Source organism: Bufo gargarizans, chromosome 1 (genome assembly GCF_014858855.1).
Source record: "Bufo gargarizans isolate SCDJY-AF-19 chromosome 1, ASM1485885v1, whole genome shotgun sequence".
Taxonomy (NCBI): domain Eukaryota; kingdom Metazoa; phylum Chordata; class Amphibia; order Anura; family Bufonidae; genus Bufo; species Bufo gargarizans.
In genome coordinates, this window is record NC_058080.1 from 493831871 (window position 1) to 493852623 (window position 20753).

General features: G+C 45.9%; 1 protein-coding gene across 1 annotated transcript in view; it reads left to right on the plus strand.

Annotated features, from left to right (window-relative positions):
* The window catches only part of CDH24 (cadherin 24), a 205797-nt gene that overhangs the window by 107885 nt on the left and 77159 nt on the right, over positions 1–20753 (plus strand). Inside the window, exons 3-5 of the mRNA XM_044274245.1 lie at positions 10352–10646; positions 13008–13127; positions 13914–14081. Of these exons, the coding sequence (XP_044130180.1) occupies positions 10352–10646; positions 13008–13127; positions 13914–14081 (583 nt within the window). The remainder of the gene's footprint in view (positions 1–10351; positions 10647–13007; positions 13128–13913; positions 14082–20753) is intronic.

The window sequence follows — 20753 nt, forward strand, 5'->3', positions numbered from 1 at the left end:
GTGCTCTTTAAACGAACTGTTTTCATTGAACAGCGCTAGAAGAATTACAGAGTAACAAACAGTTTGGTTGGACTAAAAAGTTAGAGATATCAAAATTCTTCTAATGCCACGGCGCAAAAGGCACTTCATAGTGCTGCGCCTGCCATATACAAGCCTGTGAATCGAAACATAGTAGAACATTGAGTTCAATACATTACCAATCCCCACGCTGTGGAAATCGTGCTATTGTGTGTCTGGACTTCTTGTTCAGACTCGTCCAGAAGAGCGTACTCGCTCATTGAGCTGCAAGGACCTTCGCAGCGCCCCACGTGTTCCAAAAGTCTCCACGTGGCCTCCCACGTGACCAAGAAAGAGAACCTTGATTGGATCCTAGAGTCCAGGAATAAGTGATAGAACGGCTATGTCCATTGGTGTTAACCAGCATTAATTTCAAGAATCCACAAAATGTTGGAGCCTCGTCAGCTCAATAATAACCCTCACTGTTCTATACCAGACACGTTTCGGGGCTATAACTGCCCCTTCCTCAGTGGCTGAACAGTGAGTGCAGCAGGGATTCCTTTTATATAGTGCACGGGAGCAATGTTTGCTGGGACAGTGAGGGATCTTCAATATGTGGATCTTAATTCCTGGTTGGAACAGGATTCCAGGGCGACTATACCACTATATCTATGTATCTTTGTAATGACCCCATAGCACCAGACCCGTAACAAAAACGCATGGAAACCGGACTTGCGTTTTTTATATGAAGAATGCGTTTTTTATATTACGATGTGTCCTCCTACACTATGATGTGTTTCTGTATATTACAGTATGCCTTCCCATATTATGACGTATTTATGAGATGATGTATCCTTAATTATTAGACAAAAATAAAATGATGCTATTTACAATATAGGAGATGATTACTAATGGACACAAGTAATGGGAATCTCTACTATATCAAGTTTAAATCCCTTGGTATAGTCGCCCTGGAATCCTGTTCCAACCAGGAATTAAGATCCACATATTGAAGATCCCTCACTGTCCCAGCAAACATTGCTCCCGTGCACTATTATAAAAGGAAGCCCTGCTGCAATCACTGTTCGGCCACTGAGGAAGGGGAAGTTATAGCCCCGAAACGCGTCTGGTATAGAACAGTGAGGGTTATTATTTAGCCGACGAGGCTCAAACATTTTGTGGACTCTTGAAATTAATGCCAGCTAACACCAATGGACATAGCCGTTCTATCACTTATTCCTGGACTCTAGGATCCAATCAACGTTCTCAGTCACGTGGGACGCCACATGTAAACTTGCCGACCACGTGGGACGCCGCAAAGGTCCTTGCAGCTCAATGAGTGAGTACGCTCTTCTGGACAAGTCTGAACAAGAAGTCCAGACACACAACGGCACGATTTCCACAGCATGAGGATTGATAATGTACTGAACTCAATGTCCTATGTTTCGGTTCACAGGCTTGTGGTAGAGCAATTGGCTCTAAAATCACACACATACAGTTTAAGTGTTTGCTGGATATACCACTAAGAGTAGCGATTTCTTTCTTGACATCCAGATGAATGGATGTACTGGAGGACTATACCCCATCCATAGTAATCTCTGATGTTAAGAGGGACGATATTGGGTATTGGCTATATAAAATATATGTGGATATATCAGAAAATTATACCCTAAATAGGGGATTATCTACCATAATATACAACATCATTAGCATATATTGCCGTATTAGCAGATAATACCACGATATATATTGATATAGTGTCCAATATCACTTGTTCTATTTTACTTTTTACAATTGTTTATTTTATCATCTTTTATGACCTTCTTAATTGTTCTAACCATGTGTAATTAATAAAGATAATTTGCTATCTAAGTAATTGCAGTAGTCCATGTATAGCTAGATATAGAGTTGCCACGGTATTGGGGGTGCAGAGGGGTGTGCACCTGTCCATTTTTGGTGTCTTGGTCGAGCCGCTAAGCTACTACTATTCACTTGTATTTAAATTCCACTTCTTTGCAAGTTGGCCATACACATTAAAGAAATGATTGACTCCACCACAAACATACAGTGCTGCCCATAATTATTCATACCCCAGGCAAATTTTGACTTAAAGTTACTTTTATTCAACCAGCAAGTAATTTTTTGATGGGAAATGACATCGGTGTCTCCCAAAAGATAATAAGACAATGTACAAGAGGCATTATTGTGGAAAAAAAAACATTTCTCAGATTTTATTTACATTTGAGCAAAAAGTGGCCAGTCCAAAATTATTCATACCCTTCTCAACAATCAATAAAAAAAAAGCCTTTATTGGCTATTACAGCAATCAAACGCTTCCTATAATTGCAGACCAGCTTTTTGCATGTCTCCACAGGTATTTTTGCCCATTCATCTTTAGCAATGAGCTCTAAATCTTTTAGGTTGGATGGTCTTATTGCCATCACACTGATCTTTAGCTCTGGACTCTGGCTGGGCCACTCCAAAACGTTAATGTTGTTGTCTGCTAACCATTTCTTCACCACTTTTGCTGTGTGTTTTGGGTCATTGTCATGCTGAAATGTCCACTGGTGCCCAAGGCCAAGTTTCTCTGCAGACCGCCTGATGTTGTCGTTGAGAATCTTCATGTATTTCTCTTTTTTCATGGTGCCGTTTACTGTGATCAGGTTCCCTGGTCCATTGGCTGAAAAACACCCCCAAAGCATTAGGTTCCCACCACCATGTTTGACAGTGGGGATGGTGTTCTTTGGGTTGAAGGCTTCTCCTTTTTTACACCAAATGAAGGAAACATCATTGTGACCAAACAATTCAATTTGTGTTTCATCTGACCATAACACAGAAGACCAGAAGTCTTCTTCTTTGTCCAGATGAGCTTTTGCAAAGGCCAAGCGAGCTTTTGTGTGCCTTATTACTTGCTGGTTGAATAAAAGTAACTTTAAGTCAAAATTTGCCAGGGGTATGAATAATTATGGGCAGCACTGTATATGGTAATTTTAGTGTGGACTAAGGACTCATTTTAAAGAATTAACAGACGTCAGAATAAAACTACTGATATTTAAAATGAAGTGTACATGGGGACATCCTAAAACATTTAATGTGAAAATGACTCAATGTAGCTTAATGTACCATAATGTGCCTAAACCTCAATCAATTGCCTTGAAACTTTGCACAGCCTAAGATCTTAGCTTCCCAAACCTATCCTGGAATTCATGGATTTTGGTTACCCACAAGGCAAATGAGTAACATTAAGCTTGTTTTTTGGGGAGCTTAATGTGTCTTAACGTACAAAAAACAACTTACCGTATTTTTCGCCCCATAAGATGCACTCCCCTCCCCCCCCCCAAAAGTGGGAGGGAAATGGCAGTGTGCGTGCTTTGGGGCGAATGCTGCCATTTTTACATAGCAGGCTGCGATGTATCAGCTGGGAGGGAGGAGGGGCTGGAGGCAACTCGCGGCGGGGCCCGATGCAGTCACTGTACTCTCACACCGCACTCCGCACACACAAGTATTCAAGATGTAAACTGTAGGCAATTGATATGTTAACTGTAGGCAATCTATATTTAAACTACAAGGTAGCGCAATCCGCGTACCTTAGTACTCACTATTGAATGTCCGTACTTTCAGGCAGGCTGAGCAGTCACTTACTTCCTCGCGGAGCAGGCGCCGTGAGAAAGTGTGTGACCGGCCAGCCTGCCTGCAAGTACGGGCGTTCAATAGGTACTCGGATTGCGCTACCTTTTAGTTAAAATATGGATTGCCTACAGTTAACATATCAATTGGCTACAGTTTACATCTTAATACTGGTGCGTGTGGGGCCCAGTTTATTACAGTACAGTGAATGCACCGGGCCCCGCAGTGATTTTTTACACCATTTGCCGGTCCCCACTTGTATTAGGGTCACTATTTACTGTCCACAGGGACACTGTTATGGGGGATATCTGTGGATGATGCTATATATGTGTCATCCACAGATGCCCCATAACAGTGCCATCCACAGATCCCCCATAACAGTGCCATCCACAGATCCGCTATAACAGTGCCATCCACAGATTTCCCCCATAAGGGTCCATTCACACGTCTGTTGTTTCTTTCCTGATCTGTTTCGTTTTTTGCGGAACAGATCTGGACCAGTTCTGTACTCATTCATTTTCAATGGGTCCTGAAAAAAAATCTGACATTGGGCTGTCCGATTTTTTTCAGGACCCATTGAAAATGAATGGGTACAGAACTGGTCCAGATCTGTTCCGCAAAAAATGGAACAGATCAGGAAAGAAACAACGGACGTGTGAATGGACCCTAACAGTGCCATCCACAGATCCCCCATAACAGTGTGTCTTCCACAGATCCCCCATAATAAGTGTCATCCACAGACCACCATTAGTTGAAAACCCACCAAAAGCACACCGTTTGTTTCAAAATATTTTTTTTCTTATTTTCCTCCTCAAAAAACATCTTATGGGCAGGTGCGTCTTATAGAGCAAATAATACGGTAGATGTTAACCGATTTCCCCCAAACTTCCTATACTACAGGACTCTCTCTATGGCAACATATTCTAAAGATTTTGGGTCATTTGAGAAAACATACCAAAAGTTATTCACAGTAAACTATTTTATTACCATTCTTTAACATTTAATGTGAACAGCTTAATGTAAAAAGAGCTTAATGTACCATAATGTACATAAACCTCAATTAATTGCCTTCAAAATTTGCACAACCTAAGTTCTCTTATTAAGTGACTCAAGGCTCGCATAGCCCCTACTACCTTTTGTGCAGTGGCTATTAGAAATGTAAAGGATTATTCACAAAGCTATCCGCAGGATCAGCCATAGCTCCGGCTCAGGTCTTAGTCTATCTTGAATGTGGTGACACATTGGGGATCCCAGCATGCATCTGTGGTTGCTGGGCCTCCAATTAGTCCCTGCACCTTGTGAGGAGGAGTAGGCTACCTCCAGGTACACCTGTATTTAATTTATCGACTAAATTATTATGCTCCCATTTGGAGACTCGTGAATAGAGCTAGGACCACACTTTACAGAGGTGCCTTGACGGTGGCAGTGTGGCTTCTACATATTTTTGGCCAAAGGTTTGTGCAGCTAAAACCTCAGCTTTTAATGTATACTGTTGGACAGGGCAATTTGTTTTGTTGCAGGCCAGCTGGCAGGTGTGCTGGGGATTTTTTGTGTTTTCTATTGTTGTAAGCCTTCCCATGTGCACCCTGCTACCAAGGCTGGTTATAAATGTATGCGGTTACCATCTTTTTCCAGGTCTTAGTTCAGTCTCTCTCCAGGTTTGGTCTGAGGGTGAGAATGCTCAAGTGTAGGAAAAGTTTGACTAGGACTGAAGCCTACAAGAGGCCTCACATGCTGATTGAGGAGGAGGACCAGAGAACCTGGATGTCTACCGAAGGTACATGGTACTGAAATGGACCTCAGGAGCAAGTCTGGTGTTTCTCCTACTCAAGATCTCATGCCTATCACTATTCAGATGTTGCTCTAATACCCAGTGTCAGCCTGTGGTCCTATACATCTCCTATACAGTATGCTGATTCATCGCAGCCTGCGATGTGAAAATGGCAGCATTCGCCCCATAAGACGCACTGCCATTCCCCCCCCCCCACTTTTTTGGGGGGGAGTGCATATTATGGGGCGAAAAATACGGTAAGTTTTTTTTTTTTTTTAACGTTAAGCCACATTAAGCTCCCCAAAAAACAAGCTTAAAGCGAACCTTTCACCTGCATTTCACTTAATAAACTATCAAAAGTACCTTATAGATCATCCTCATTGTGTTATCATACAGTCTTGTCCCGCTTTTCTGCCATGTATATGCATGAAAAAATCGCCTTATAAAGTACTCTTCTCCAGCTCCACAATTCCACAATAGAAGTCAAGGGGGTAGCCCTTCCCTCACTCCAGGCTTTAACTCCCCTGCCATAACCCCGCCTCTATGCAGTCTAATTGACACCCGGCTCAGTCGCCGGGACTGCGCTTGTACAGGCGGCGTATGTGCCGTCGGCCTCAGTAGCAGCGCGATCCCGTCTATCGCGCCGGGAGAAGAAAATAAGTCGTCTGCGCACGTGCGGCCACCGCGATTCCTGAGAAGAGCGGTGGCCGTAACCAGGGGAGACGGAAGACAGCAGTCAGGTTTATTTTTTTCTAAGGGGTGGGGATTTGTTAATGAAATATATTTAGAAAAATGATCACTGTTAAATCATTAACAGATTTAACAGTGATCATTAAGATGATAATACCCCTTTAATGTCACTCATTTGCCTTGTGGGTAGCCATTCATGAAACTTCCAAGATAGGTTTGGGAAGCTGGGAACTTAGGTTGTGCAAAGTTTCAAGGCAATTGATTGAGGTTTAGGCACATTATGGTACATTAAGCCATTTTCACATTAAATGTTTTAGGATGTCCCGTGTACAGTCGTGGCCAAAAGTTTTGAGAATGACACAAATATTAGTTTTCACAAAGTTTGCTGCTAAACTGATTTTAGATCTTTGTTTCAGTTGTTTCTGTGATGTAGTGAAATATAATTACACGCACGTCATACGTTTCAAAGGCTTTTATCGACAATTACATGACATTTATGCAAAGAGTCAGTATTTGCAGTGTTGGCCCTTCTTTTTCAGGACCTCTGCAATTCGACTGGGCATGCTCTCAATCAACTTCTGGGCCAATTCCTGACTGATAGCAACCCATTCTTTCATAATCACTTCTTGGAGTTTGCCAGAATTAGTGGGTTTTTGTTTGTCCACCCGCCTCTTATGGATTGACCACAAGTTCTCAATGGGATTAAGATCTGCGGAGTTTCCAGGCCATGGACCCAAAATGTCAACGTTTTGGTCCCCGAGCCACTTAGTTATCACTTTTGCCTTATGGCACGGTGCTCCATCGTGCTGGAAAATGCATTGTTCTTCACCAAACTGTTGTTGGATTGTTGGAAGAAGTTGCTGTTAGAGGGTGTTTTGGTACCATTCTTTATTCATGGCTGTGTTTTTGGGCAAAATTGTGAGTGAGCCCACTCCCTTGGATGAGAAGCAACCCCACACATGAATGGTCTCAGGATGCTTTACTGTTGGCAGGACACAGGACTGATGGAAGCGCTCACCTTTTCTTCTCCGGACAAGCCTTTTTCCTGATGCCCCAAACAATCGGAAAGAGGCTTCATCGGAGAATATGACTTTGCCCCAGTTCTGAGCAGTCCATTCACCATATTTTCTGCAGAAGATCAATCTGTCCCTGATGTGTTTTTTTGGAGCGAAGTGGCTTCTTTGCTTTCCTTCTTGACACCAGGCCATCTTCCAAAAGTCTTCGCCTCACTGTGCGTGCACATGCGCTCACACCTGCCTGCTGCCATTCCTGAGCAAGCTCTGCACTGGTGGCACTCCGATCCTGCAGCTGAATCCTCTTTAGGAGACGATCCTGGCACTTGCTGGACTTTCTTGGACGCCCTGAAGCCTTCTTAACAAGAATTGAACCTCTTTCCTTGAAGTTCTTGATGGTCCTATAAATTGTTGATTGAGGTGCAATCTTAGTAGCCACAATATCCTTGCCTGTGAAGCCATTTTTATGCAACGCAATAATGGCTGCACGCATTTCTTTGCAGGTCACCATGGTTAACAATGGAAGAACAATGATTTCAAGCATCACCCTCCTTTTAATAGGTCAAGTCTGCCATTTTAACCCAATCAGCCTGACATAATGATCTCCAGCCTTGTGCTCGTGAACATTCTCACCTGAGTTAACAAGACGATTACTGAAATGATCTCAGCAGGTCCTTTAATGACAGCAATGAAATGCAGTGGAAAGTTTTTTTGGGGATTAAGTTCATTTTCATGGCAAAGAAGGACTATGCAATTCATCTGATCACTCTTCATAACATTCTGGAGTATATGCAAATTATTACTAATATAAAAACTTAAGCAGCAACTTTTCCAATTTCCAATATTTTTGTAATTCTCGAAACTTTTGGCCACGACTGTACATGTAAAGTATACGTTGCTGTATAAAAACGGAATCAGTGAATATATAATATCCATATGAAGGGAATGTATCACTGTTCTACGCCAGTTTTCTGGTGTACAAAAGACACAAACTTGCAAGTTCTGTTTTGCTCTAAAATTAGAAACATTTTCAAAACCCTCACCAGTTTTACAAATATCTGGGCAAGAGGGGGAGGGCTACGAGCTGACCTCTGTGGCCCCAAACATTTATCAGTATGTGCAGTGCGCAGTTTACACCTTAAACCTACGCTAGCTCCTTGTGTAGATTTCAGTTTCTGGTGCACGGTCCTGCCAGGGATGTGCCAAGATTTTTAAGGCATGCCTCTTAATAATTTTGGTGTATCATACACTTGCGAGTATTCTTATTAAGACTGTCTTAAAGCTCTGCATTTTAGTTAATCTCAAAGCCAAAATACTTGTTTTAAGGCAAGGTTCACGTTAATTATGTTCTGTTGGACTGTTTAATTTGGTCTACTGAACAAATGTTCCTCATGTATACAACTATATACCTATACATATATGACCTCTCTTTCTTTTGTTACATTTGACTCCTCTTTTTAAGCATGCTGTTATAACCCCATTACTGAATTAACTTGAATCTCTTGACTCGTCCTGCACTGCTATTGACCTGTCTCTAATCTCCCCTTCATCTCAAACTGCTGGAACACCTTGTCTATTCTCATCCGCTATCTCTCTGCCATCTCTCTTCCTGACCCCTTACAATGTGGTTTCTGCGTGCTACACTCTACAAAAAAACTTGCTTTACCAATTTGTTTAATGATCTCCTGATGGCTAAATGTAATGTTAACCACTCTGTACTGATTCTTCTGGATCTCTTTGGGGCATTTAACACTAGATCATCAATTCCTCCTCAGTATGCTTTAATTGATTGGCTTTAAGGACACTACTTTGTCTTGGTTTTTGCCAGCTGTACCTCTTTGCCTTTTCCCCTTGCTGCTGAGATTCCTCATGGTCCAGTCCTAGGAACTCTCTTGTCTCTACAAATATGTCAAACATTGATTGTCTGCTGTCTAAGATCATGTCCTATATCTTCTTTTGTTTCCATCATCTACCAACCTACCTAAACATAAAGTTTCCACTTCAGTTCTGTGAGGGGTGCGGGGTTTTGCTCTGTTCTTGAATACTCTGGATTCATATACAATGCATCCAGTGCATTCTTTTAGGGCACATAGAAGCCAAATGGCACAACATTTGTAATGCTGTTTTGGCTACTAGTAGTAAGGATCTGTAGCTGTAAGTATGTTTCCTTACGAAGGACAGTATATTAAGCTGACACATACACTTTAAGCATACCTTTAAAAAAAATATAAAAAATTTATAGGCAGGCCTCTCACATTCTCTGATCTAACACCTTACCATTCCCCCACCCTCTACATTATTTCTTAGAATCTGATCCCTTTACTCAACATATCTACCATATGACTGGCTCATGTAGCTTTACGGTATATATACTACCCTGTTTTATAATAGATGGCTGGAGAATTGCTAAATAAAACCCTCTTTTTTGTCATTTTTATTTCCTCATAGAGTATAAGCTCTTGAAAGCCAGACCCTAACACCTATTGTTTGAATTAATTAGTTTTTTACTCTGTACGATCTCATTTTGTCTGTATGTGTACCGCCTGAATCGTAAAATGCCATGGAATATGTTGGTGCTGTATGAATAAAGATAATTATTATTATAATACAATGTCATAAATTTGCCTTTGACTACTATAAAATGCGTATTCAACACTACTGTGCAATACAGTTATGCAAACTGACATAAACCCGACAACATGTATGATAAAGGTACATTCTCTTGGTATATGTTTGGCTGTTGAAATCTTGGTGCTCACATTGTTGGTGCTCACATTGGGGGAGTTTCCTGATGTACATGCAAAAGCAAAAAACCTGCAGATGACTTGGATGGAGGAGTCGCGCATAATACTTTTTAGCTGAATATGTCATGTCTATGAACAGCTTTGCTACCCTACAAATATTTCTGAACAGTAAGAAGGGTTTATAACAGCCAAGAAAGATATTTACATAGTGCCAAATTTCATGCCCTCCTTTCAGCTATATCTGAATATTGCATGTTAGGCTTTTTTATAACCCATTTAACATATAATGGTTTTTGTCCACAACCAGGTGCACAGATCATTCATACAACTTCCATAAGTGATTTTGTCGGCCACTTACAGCATAAAACTGTTGTGTGCCCTATGAGGCGTTAGTAAATGACTAATGACAAGAGAAGTGTTCAGATGGAGCCTCTACATCGGAATAAAGTCTATTAATAAATTGTTATCACTTTTTATCACTTTATATAATGCATCCTATGACTTTACAGCTGCACACAGACGCGGATCGTGGGGAAGGACGAGCCAAGTACCTCCTGACCGGAGAAGGCGCCGGTTCTGTGTTTGTCATTGATGAAAAAACTGGCAATATCCATGTTACCAAGTCCCTCGATCGCGAGGAGAAGGAGGAGTACGTGCTGTTGGCGCAGGCTGTGGACAAGCTTACCCTTCGACCACTTGAACCCCCTTCCCAGTTCATCATCAAGGTGCAGGACATTAATGACAACCCCCCTGTTTTCCTGCACCCGCCATACAGGGCCTCTGTGCCAGAGATGTCCAACGTAGGTGAGGGGGGAACTGAGGTATTTGTGTTTAAACCTACGCTAGCACTTAACTGCACTGAGGTGCAAGGATGCTTTTTTTAGTACTAGCAAAAGTGACAGTGATAAATGCGTAGCTATCCCATTGTGCTGACAGTTTGCAGAAGATAAGTTGGAATTAATGGATGAAGAACTGAGAGCCATTTTGGGAAATAAAAGTCAGTGAACGTAATAACTCCTAAATGTTAGAGGACAGGGATTCTGTCCATTCTCAATGCCACAATTATCACTAATATTTGCTAAATTACATTTTAGGCATACACGGTACATGCCATGCATGTTTTATCAAATATATATATGTTATATACTCAACGTATGAAGAAACACATTGAACTGTGATTTCCCATTGTGATTCTTCATTGCTTCTTACAGGATACAGAATAATAGTTTAGGCAGTGTCCATCAACAGCCTCAGCCCCTAGAAGTTTGCTACAATCAATCTCCTGAAGGGCAGTGCTGCCCCATCCTATTTTGCGGGGAAATGGCCTCTAATCTCCAGTACCGTAGATCAGTGGTCCTCAACCTTTTTGAGGACCAGTTTCATGCAAGACAATTTTCCCAGGGACCGGGTGGGGGAAAGGGGCGTGGGTTCTGGGGTGGGGCTTAAGGATGGGCTTAAGTTGTTTTTGTTTTTTTCTGATACGGCGCTCACCACATAGGAAATTATTTTGATATTTAAATAGTTTGGACTTTTCAGACGTGGCGATATGTAATATGTTTATTTATTTATTGTTTATATATTTTATATGTAAAATTGGGAAAGGGTGTGATTTATACTTAATATTTTGGTGGGTTTTTTTACATTTTTTTTTTTTTACTTTTCATTTAATAACTATTTTCGCCCTTAGGGGCTAGAACCTGGGATCTTTTGATCCCTTTTCCTATTCACCCTAATAGAGCTCTGTTAGGGTGAATAGGACTTCACACTCTCCCTGCTGCCCTGTGCATAGTACACACAGCAGCAGGGAGATTACCATGGCAGCCATGGCTTCAGTAGCGTCCTGGCTGCCATGGTAACCGATCGGAGCCCCAGGATTACACTGCTGGGGCTCCGATCAGAAGCTGCAACTGCACCACCAGTGAGGAGGAGGGGAGGGGACACTGTGGTCACTGCCACCAATGATTTTAATACTGGGGGGGTGCACTGTGCCACCAATGATAATTAACCTTTAATACAGATACAGGAGGCGGGTGGGGCAGAATCACATAGCCGGCAATCCGATGAGCGGAGTTAACCCCTCAGGTGCCTCACCCGTCTCCTGTATCTGTAAGAGGACCTTTCATAAGTCCATACTTTATAAACTAAGTAGCAGGACATGTAGAGCGGCACCCAGAAATCTTCCTGCACTTACTATTATTTCTGGGTGCCGCTCCATTGCGCCGCTGTGGCCCCCGTTACATTCTCCCGCGCTGTATGCAGCTAAGTAACAGCATCGGAACACCAGGGAGGCGACATCAGCTTCTCTCCCTGGGCGTTCCTTCGCCCTGGCTGTAGCGCTGTCCAATCGCAGCGCAGAACGTCACAGCCAGGGAGAAGGTAAGTTTTTTTCTCTCCCTGGCTGTGACGCTCTGCGCATTGATTGGACAACGCTACAGCCAGGGAGAAGGAACGCCCAGGGAGAGAAGCTGATGTCTCCTCCCTGGTGTTCCGGTAGTAGTAATTAGCATACAGCGTGGGAGAATGTAACTGGGGCCACAGCGGGCGAATGGAGCGGCGCCCAGGAATAATAGTAAGTGCAGTGAGATCTACATGTCCTGCTACTTAGTTAATAAAGTCCAGAAAAGTCCTCCTTATCATTGGTGGCACAGTGGCCACAGTCCCTCCCTTCCTCCGTCCACTCTCTCCTCATTGGTGGCAGTGGCTGGCCGGCATCACAGTTGGAAGGAAGGAACGCTCTCCTTCCTTCCCGCTGTACTGTTGCTTGCTGTGTGTGATGTGCGTGTCAGGCACGCATGCGCCTGGCGTCTCCGCTCCTCTGTATTGCCGGCAAACAATCTTCCAGGGCCCGGTCCTGGGCCGCGGCCCAGCGGTTGGGGACCGCTGCCTTAGAGAATATTAGTTAAGAGGATAAGGGCGGTACCAACAGGAGGCATTGCCAGAGTTTTTTTTTAACAACCTTGCGCTCTTTTATTATGATTATATTTATAAAGGAAGCCTAGGGATGTTCTATACAGTGTATTTTAGGTGAACCTCATCAGGAGCTCTAACCTAAATTTATTTAGAAATTACAAAAGATTTGTAAAAGATTATAACCGAGGATAGTTTATCAGTACAAGCATTTACTGTGTTCAGAAGACAAAATAGTAAACCAATTAACTCCCACAGGAACCTCTGTGATCCAGGTGACCGCCACCGACGCTGACGACCCGACATATGGGAACAGCGCTCGACTTGTATACACTGTGCTAGAAGGGCAACCATACTTTTCTGTGGACCCACAAACAGGTAACTGAAAGCAGGATTAATTGTACACTAAAGGAGAAAGAATGAAGTTGTTAGATTTACACATTACACTGTCGTTTCAATCAGCATTAGTTCTTTGTGCTATCATTATAATTATCTCCACAATATTGTGTAGGTCCTCCTTGTGCCACCAAAACAGCTTGGACCATTTGCGATAGGTAATAAATACCGTATACTGAGAACATCCCATAAGACCTGCAATTTTAGAGATGCATTCGCCTAGTCATATAGCCATCACAAATTGGTCCTTGTTAAAGTTGCTCAGATCCTTTTTCATGCTTACAATGCATTAACTTCCAATATGGTTCAATCCTGTCTTGCAAATTTGAATGGCTTCCTGCAGCCTGATTGTAAAGCAGCACCTCAGCAGGAGTCCAGAGAACCAGATAATCAAGTAATGTAATCCATCATTCATTTACTTTTCGATTAGTAATTGAGGGTTTTGGACACATTATGTTACGTACTTTGCATGTGCATAATGACAAATCAGATTATGTTTGTAACATGCTTCAATAAAGAAGTTACATTTGCAGTACAAAATTGATATGCCACCTTCCTGGATTCTAGTTAACATGCTGAATTAGTCTAATTGGCTACTGAGAGTTTTTGGGTAACCCTTTCAAGGATCTAGGAGGATCTATGGATATTCACCTTATGCAATCATAGATGTAATAATATATGAATTGCCTTAGTAATTTTCCACTCTCGATTCTAACTCACCATATAGTATTCATCAAGGTGCATCAGTTATTGTTACTCTCTCCACAGGGGTGATACGTACTGCAATCCCAAACATGGATCGGGAGACCCAGGATGAATTTCTGGTTGTCATACAGGCCAAAGATATGGGAGGCCATGTTGGAGGGCTTTCAGGCTCTACTACTGTAACTGTGACATTGACAGATGTCAATGACAACCCACCCAAATTCCCTCAAAGTAAGAGCAGAACTTTTATGTTGTTGTAAAATCTTTCTGTAGAGTTACAGCTAATCTTAAATAATTGGTGAAGTCAGTAGTCAGTAGGGAAGTAAAGCATATTCAAAGATCAGCTCCTGATGTTTGAAGCATTGAGATTTTTGCCAACAGCTCAGGTGGAATCTACCACTGATCTCATTGTCCATGGAGGTAGCCCATCAGTCCTCTGATGATTTGAATTGGGCAAAACATGAATCGTACAGCTTTCATTCTTTCTGATCCTGTTGTTTAACCAAGATGAGCGTCATCAGAGGTGTACTGTCACCCTCCCGCTATAGGAATCGGATGCCTAACCTTGTACTTCAAATGGGCATGGTCATGCTGACATCACTGATGATAAAAATATCGCCTGTTTTAGAGAATGATGAGGCCTACAGTTTGCTCTTCATACAGAATGCTAAGTAAATTAGGGATGGAGGGGTTAAAAAAATAAATGCAATTAAACTCACCTCATCCACTTGTTCGCACAGCCCGGCTTATCTGCTTTCTTCTTCTTTAAGGACCTGGGAGGAAAAGGACCTTTGGTGACGTCACTGCGCTCATCACATGGTCTATCACCATGGTGACTGACCATGTGATGAGCGCAGTGATGTCACCAAAGGTCCTTTTCCTCCCAGGTCCTCAAAGAAGAAGAAAGAAGACAAGCCGGGCTGCGCGAACAAGTGGATGAGGTTAGTTTAATTATTTATTTTTATTTTTTAACCCCTCCACTCGCGCAGAAAAATCGTGCATTTTCCCGCAACGCACCCGCATCTTGTCCGGCCCTCACACGCGACGCCTGTGTGAAAGAGACCTTACTGTGCGTTACTATGACAGGCAGGTGATAGGTGTCACTATTAGGCTCAGTTCACACTTCACTTGGTCAGTGTGGTGTCAGATGAACCCACAGACTCCTGGCTGCCAGTTGAGATGATGTTGAAGACCAAGTCAACCATTCAAGGACAGCAGGATTGGTCATCAAAACACGACCGCTGGATGACAGTGGCAGCTTTGGCCTGTTGCTGTGGCTGCTGTTACCACCCACCCTTCTTCTGCTGATACTTTTGCCAGCTACAGCAACATTTTTGCCACTGCCTGTTCCCTTGGAGGGCCCTGGCACCTCTTTGTTGGACATAATATACATAATGTAACTGTATATGTAAAATAAGTTATTAAGTGTCAATATGGACACCCCACTGACAGTAGTATTAGACAGCTTATGCACCCCAATTTTAAAATAAAAGCCTAATTGTAATGACCGGCAACACGCACAGGGAGGAAAAAGGGAAAGTCCTGCCCAAGGGAGAGGGAAAGGTGGTGACCCCTAACTCTCCTTGCGGCTGGCACCTGACTGCCCTGACGTCCCTAGACGGGTTCCTCACCCGTGCGGCGATCACGTGCCTAATGTCATGGAACCATGAACCAGACGTACAACAAGAGATAAGTGGAAATAAGAAGGCTTTATTGAAAATCAAGCTGTAAGCAAAAGTCCAAACGGATGGCTAAACCGAAGCAGGGCCTTGCGTAGACAGAGGTCAGGAACCAGAAGGGTAGTCAGACGAAGCCTGGATCAGGAACCAGCAGGGTAGTCAGACGAAGCCAGGATCAGGAACCAACGGGGTAGTCAGACGAGGCCAGGATCAGGAACCAGAAGCAGCAGCAGTCTTAGAAGCATGTGAACACAGGAGGACCAAGCAAGGAACTGAAGCCACAGACCTCCTATATATATGAGCTAGGCATCCAGCTCCTCCCAGTGGGAAGGAGAAGCCGCAGGGTGGGAGGCTACAAGAAACCCAGAAACCAAGATGGCCGCCAGCACATGTCAAACGAAGGAGAACAGTAAGAAGGTAAGACCATGACAGTACCTCCCCCTCAAGGGCCCCTCCTCCGCGAAGGAAGGAACGGTTTCTGAGGGAAGCGTGCGTGGAAGGCTCGGAGCAAAGCAGGAGCATGGACATCTGCGGAGGGAACCCAGGAATGCTCCTCTGGACCATAACCACGCCAATGGACCAAAAACTGCAACCGACCGCGGACCAGGCGTGAGTCCAGGATATTGCTCACCTCATATTCCTCACGATTGCCCACTTGGACCGGACGGGGCCGAGGAACCGAGGAAGTGAAACGATTACACACCAATGGCTTCAACAGGGAGACATGAAACACGTTGGAGATCCGCATGCCAGGAGGAAGCGCAAGGGCATAGGTTACCGGGTTTACCCTGCGAAGCACTCGGAAGGGACCAACAAAGCGAGGCGCCAGCTTGGGAGTGGGCACTCGAAGGTTGAGGTTGCGGGTGGACAACCATACACGGTCTCCGACCTGGTAGGAAGGAGCGGGCGCTCGTCTGCGATCAGCCTGGAGTCTCTGGCGCTGCGCAGAGACCTCAAGGGACCTCTGGATCTGTACCCAAGAAGCACGTAGGACGGAAAGGTGATCCTCCACAGCCGGAATATCCTGGGGAGAGAATACCTCCGGTAACACGGCAGGTTGGAACCCATAATTGGCCATGAAGGGAGACGTCCCAGAGGAAGAGTTCACCGCCGTGTTCCTGGCAAACTCAGCCCAAGGCAGGAGGTCAACCCAATTGTCTTGGTGATCGGAGACATAGCAACGAAGGAATTGCTCCAAGGCCTGATTGGATCGTTCTGCGGCCCCATTGGACTGAGGGTGGTAGGCCGAGGAGAAAGAGAGATGAATCCCCAACTGGGAGCAAAAGGCGCGCCAGAACCTGGACACAAACTGACTCCCCCGATCCGACACAATCTCCTTGGGCAAACCGTGCAACCGGAAGACCTCCCTGGCGAAAATCGTGGCCAACTCTTGTGCAGAGGGTAACTTCTTGAGAGGAACACAGTGGCACATTTTGGAAAACCGATCCACAATCATGAGAATGACCGTATGGCCTCGGGATGCAGGGAGGTCCACAATGAAATCCATCCCCAGGTGTGACCATGGGCGCTCCCCGGTGGCTATGGGTTGCAAAAGGCCCAACGGAAGGTGCCGAGGGGACTTACTCTGGGCACAAACGGAGCATGCCGCTACATATGCGGCGATGTCGGAACGTAGAGAAGGCCACCAGAACAGACGTGAAACAGCCCAGGACAGCTGATTCTTTCCAGGATGCCCCGCGGCCTTGGATTTATGGTAGGTTCGCAACAACCGAGTGCGCAACTCCTCAGGCACAAAACACCTGCCGTTGGGTCTCCCAGAGGGAGCACCAGATTGAGCCGCCAAAATCTGCTCACCCAGGGGAGAGGTCAGGCTGGTGCGAATGGCGGCCAGGATCTGATTCGGAGGCATGACCGAAGTCGGAATCGACTCCTCCCCGGACAGCTCGGAGTACTGCCGTGATAAGGCATCCGCTCTGATGTTCTTGGAACCGGGTAGGTAGGAGACCACGTAATTAAAACGTGACAAGAACAGAGCCCATCTGGCCTGACGTGGTGTCAATCTCTTGGCCTCAGAAAGGTAGGTCAGATTCTTGTGGTCCGTCAGGATGAGAACCGGAACCACCGAACCCTCGAGCAAGTGCCTCCATTCTTTAAGGGCCTGCACGATGGCCAATAACTCCCTGTCACCAATCTGATAGTTGCACTCCGCGGAAGACAGTTTCCGGGAGTAAAACCCACAAGGAAGCAGAGGACCCTCTGGTGTTCTACGCTGAGACAGAAGGGCGCCTACTCCCGTCTCAGACGCGTCCACCTCGAGGACAAAGGGCAACCCAGGGTTGGGATGCGACAGAATCGGAGCCGACACAAAGGCGGACTTTAGAGCCTCAAAAGCTCGGATGGCCTCGAGCGGCCAGACCTGGAAATTACTGCCCTTCCTGGTCAGATCCGTGAGAGGCTTGGCTAGCATAGAAAAGTCCCTGATGAACTTCCGATAATAATTGGTGAAGCCCAAAAAGCGCTGCAGGGCACGGAGACCACTGGGCTGGGGCCACTGTAAGACAGCCGAAACCTTCTCAGGATCCATGGAGAACCCCTCAGCGGAAATGATGTAACCTAAGAAGGTTACCTGGGATCGGTGAAATTCGCATTTCTCAAGCTTACCGAGCAGCCTGTTCTCTCGTAACCGTTGCAACACTCGTCTGACATCCATAATGTGGGCCTCCATGGATTCAGAATATACCAAGATGTCATCCAAATAGACCACCACACACTGCTGCAACAGGTCACGGAAAACATCGTTGATGAATTCCTGGAAGACTGCGGGCGCATTGCACAACCCAAAGGGCATAACCAAGGATTCATAATGACCGGTCCTGGTGTTAAACGCGGTCTTCCACTCATCGCCCGCCTTGATCCTTACCAGGTTATATGCCGCCCTCAGGTCGAGTTTGGTAAAGACCGTGGCCCCTTTGAGGCGATCGAACAGCTCGGAAATCAAGGGTATCGGGTAAGCGTTCTTGATCGTGATGCGATTGAGACCCCTGTAATCGATGCAAGGCCTCAACTCACCGCCCTTCTTTTTCACAAAGAAAAATCCAGCCCCTGCCGGGGACGAGGATTTGCGAATGTGTCCGCGTGAAAGCGCCTCCCTCACGTACTCCTCCATGGCCTCATTCTCCGCTACCGACAGTGGATAGACTTTGCCACGAGGAGGAACGGCACCAGATTGTAACTCTATGGCACAATCGTATGGGCGGTGCGGAGGTAGGGCAACCGCGCGCACCTTATCGAATACATCCCGGTACTCTTCGTATTCAGGAGGCAACAGAGAGTCCGAGGAAGTACACAGCAACTTGACAGGCCCATGGATGCAACTAGCCCCACACTGCGGTGACCACGAGAGGATCTCGGCCGATCTCCAATCGAAAGTCGGATTATGCTTCTGGAGCCAGGGGTACCCCAAGACCACCGAGTAGTGTGGAGACTAAATCACCTGGAGACAGACCGACTCTCTGTGAACGGCACCAATGGCTATCCCCACTGGAAGGGTCTCATGAGTCACGTGTGGCGGCAGAAGGGGTCTGCCGTCTATCGCCTCAAGAGCCAGTGGGGAACCTCGAGGCTGCAGAGGAATGGAATTGGCGGCAGCGAACACACTATCAATGAACAAACCACCAGCACCAGAGTCCACCAACGCCTGGGTCGTCACCGAGCCCCCGACCCAGGAGAGGACAACAGTGATCAGTGGTTTGTCAACACGGGAAACCGGGGACGAGGAGACTCCACCCAAGATCTGCCCCCGACAGGATCTCAGGTGCGAGCGTTTCCCGGACGGTTCGGACATGCCAACCGAAAATGCCCACCGAGACCACAGTACATGCATCGGCCCTCGCGTCTCCGGAGTACCCTCTCCCCCTCGGACAGGCGAGCAAACCCCAGCTGCATGGGTTCACCCCCAGACAAGTCATCCCCAGGAGGCGTGGGAGGAGAGGGAGGCACGGGTGGGACAGCAAACGTAGGCGCCAATCTGTTAGAAGACCTCCGCAGGCTCTCCTTAAAGGAAGGTCTCTCCCTGAGTCTGGTGTCAATCAAAATCAGGAAAGAAATAAGAGACTCGAGCTCCACTGGTAGGTCCTTAGCTGCAACCTCATCCTTCAAGGCATCCGAGAGACCATGAGAGAAAGCAGCGACCAGAGCCTCATTATTCCAGCCCACCTCTGCTGCCAGGGTACGAAACTCAATGGCGTATTCAGCTACGGATCGTGAACCCTGTCTGATGGACATAAGGAGCTTCGCCGCAGAGGCAGCACGAGCCGGCACATCGAATACCTTCCTAAGAGAAGCAACAAAACCGGAAAACTCGGCAACCACCGGATTGTTGTTCTCCCATAAAGGGCTGGCCCAGGCCAAGGCCTTGTCCGAGAGCAGCGAGATCAAGAAGCCCACCTTTGATCTCTCAGTAGGAAAGGCATGTGGCAGCAACTCGAAATAAATGCCCACCTGGTTAAGGAAACCTCGGCACTGAGTTGGCTCTCCCCCAAAGCGCTGTGGAAGGGGGGCAGAACCGGTCATACCCCAGGACACCGCAGGCGCAGCAACAGGTGTCGGGGTAGACTCTGGCGCAACAACCGGAGCGGCAGTAGGAGCGGGCCCAGGAGCGACAACCGACCCATCGGCAACGGAAGCGAAATGAGCCGTGCGTTCAAGCAGGGTTTGCAACGCCACAGCGAACCGACCCAACAGGTGATCCTGCTGATCAAGTCTGGCAACCAGCGTAGGTAGCGAGGATGGCCCTGTACCGTCAGAATTCATGGCTTGGTCCTAATGTCATGGAACCATGAACCAGACGTACAACAAGATATAAGTGGAAATAAGAAGGCTTTATTGAAAATCAAGCTGTAAGCAAAAGTCCAAACGGATGGCTAAACCAAAGCAGGGCCTTGCGTAGACAGAGGTCAGGAACCAGAAGGGTAGTCAGACGAAGCCTGGATCAGGAACCAGCAGGGTAGTCAGACGAAGCCAGGATCAGGAACCAACGGGGTAGTCAGACGAGGCCAGGATCAGGAACCAGAAGCAGCAGCAGTCTTAGAAGCATGTGAACACAGGAGGACCAAGCAAGGAACTGAAGCCACAGACCTCCTATATATATATGAGCTAGGCATCCAGCTCCTCCCAGTGGGAAGGAGAAGCCGCAGGGTGGGAGGCTACAAGAAACCCAGAAACCAAGATGGCCGCCAGCACATGTCAAACGAAGGAGAACAGT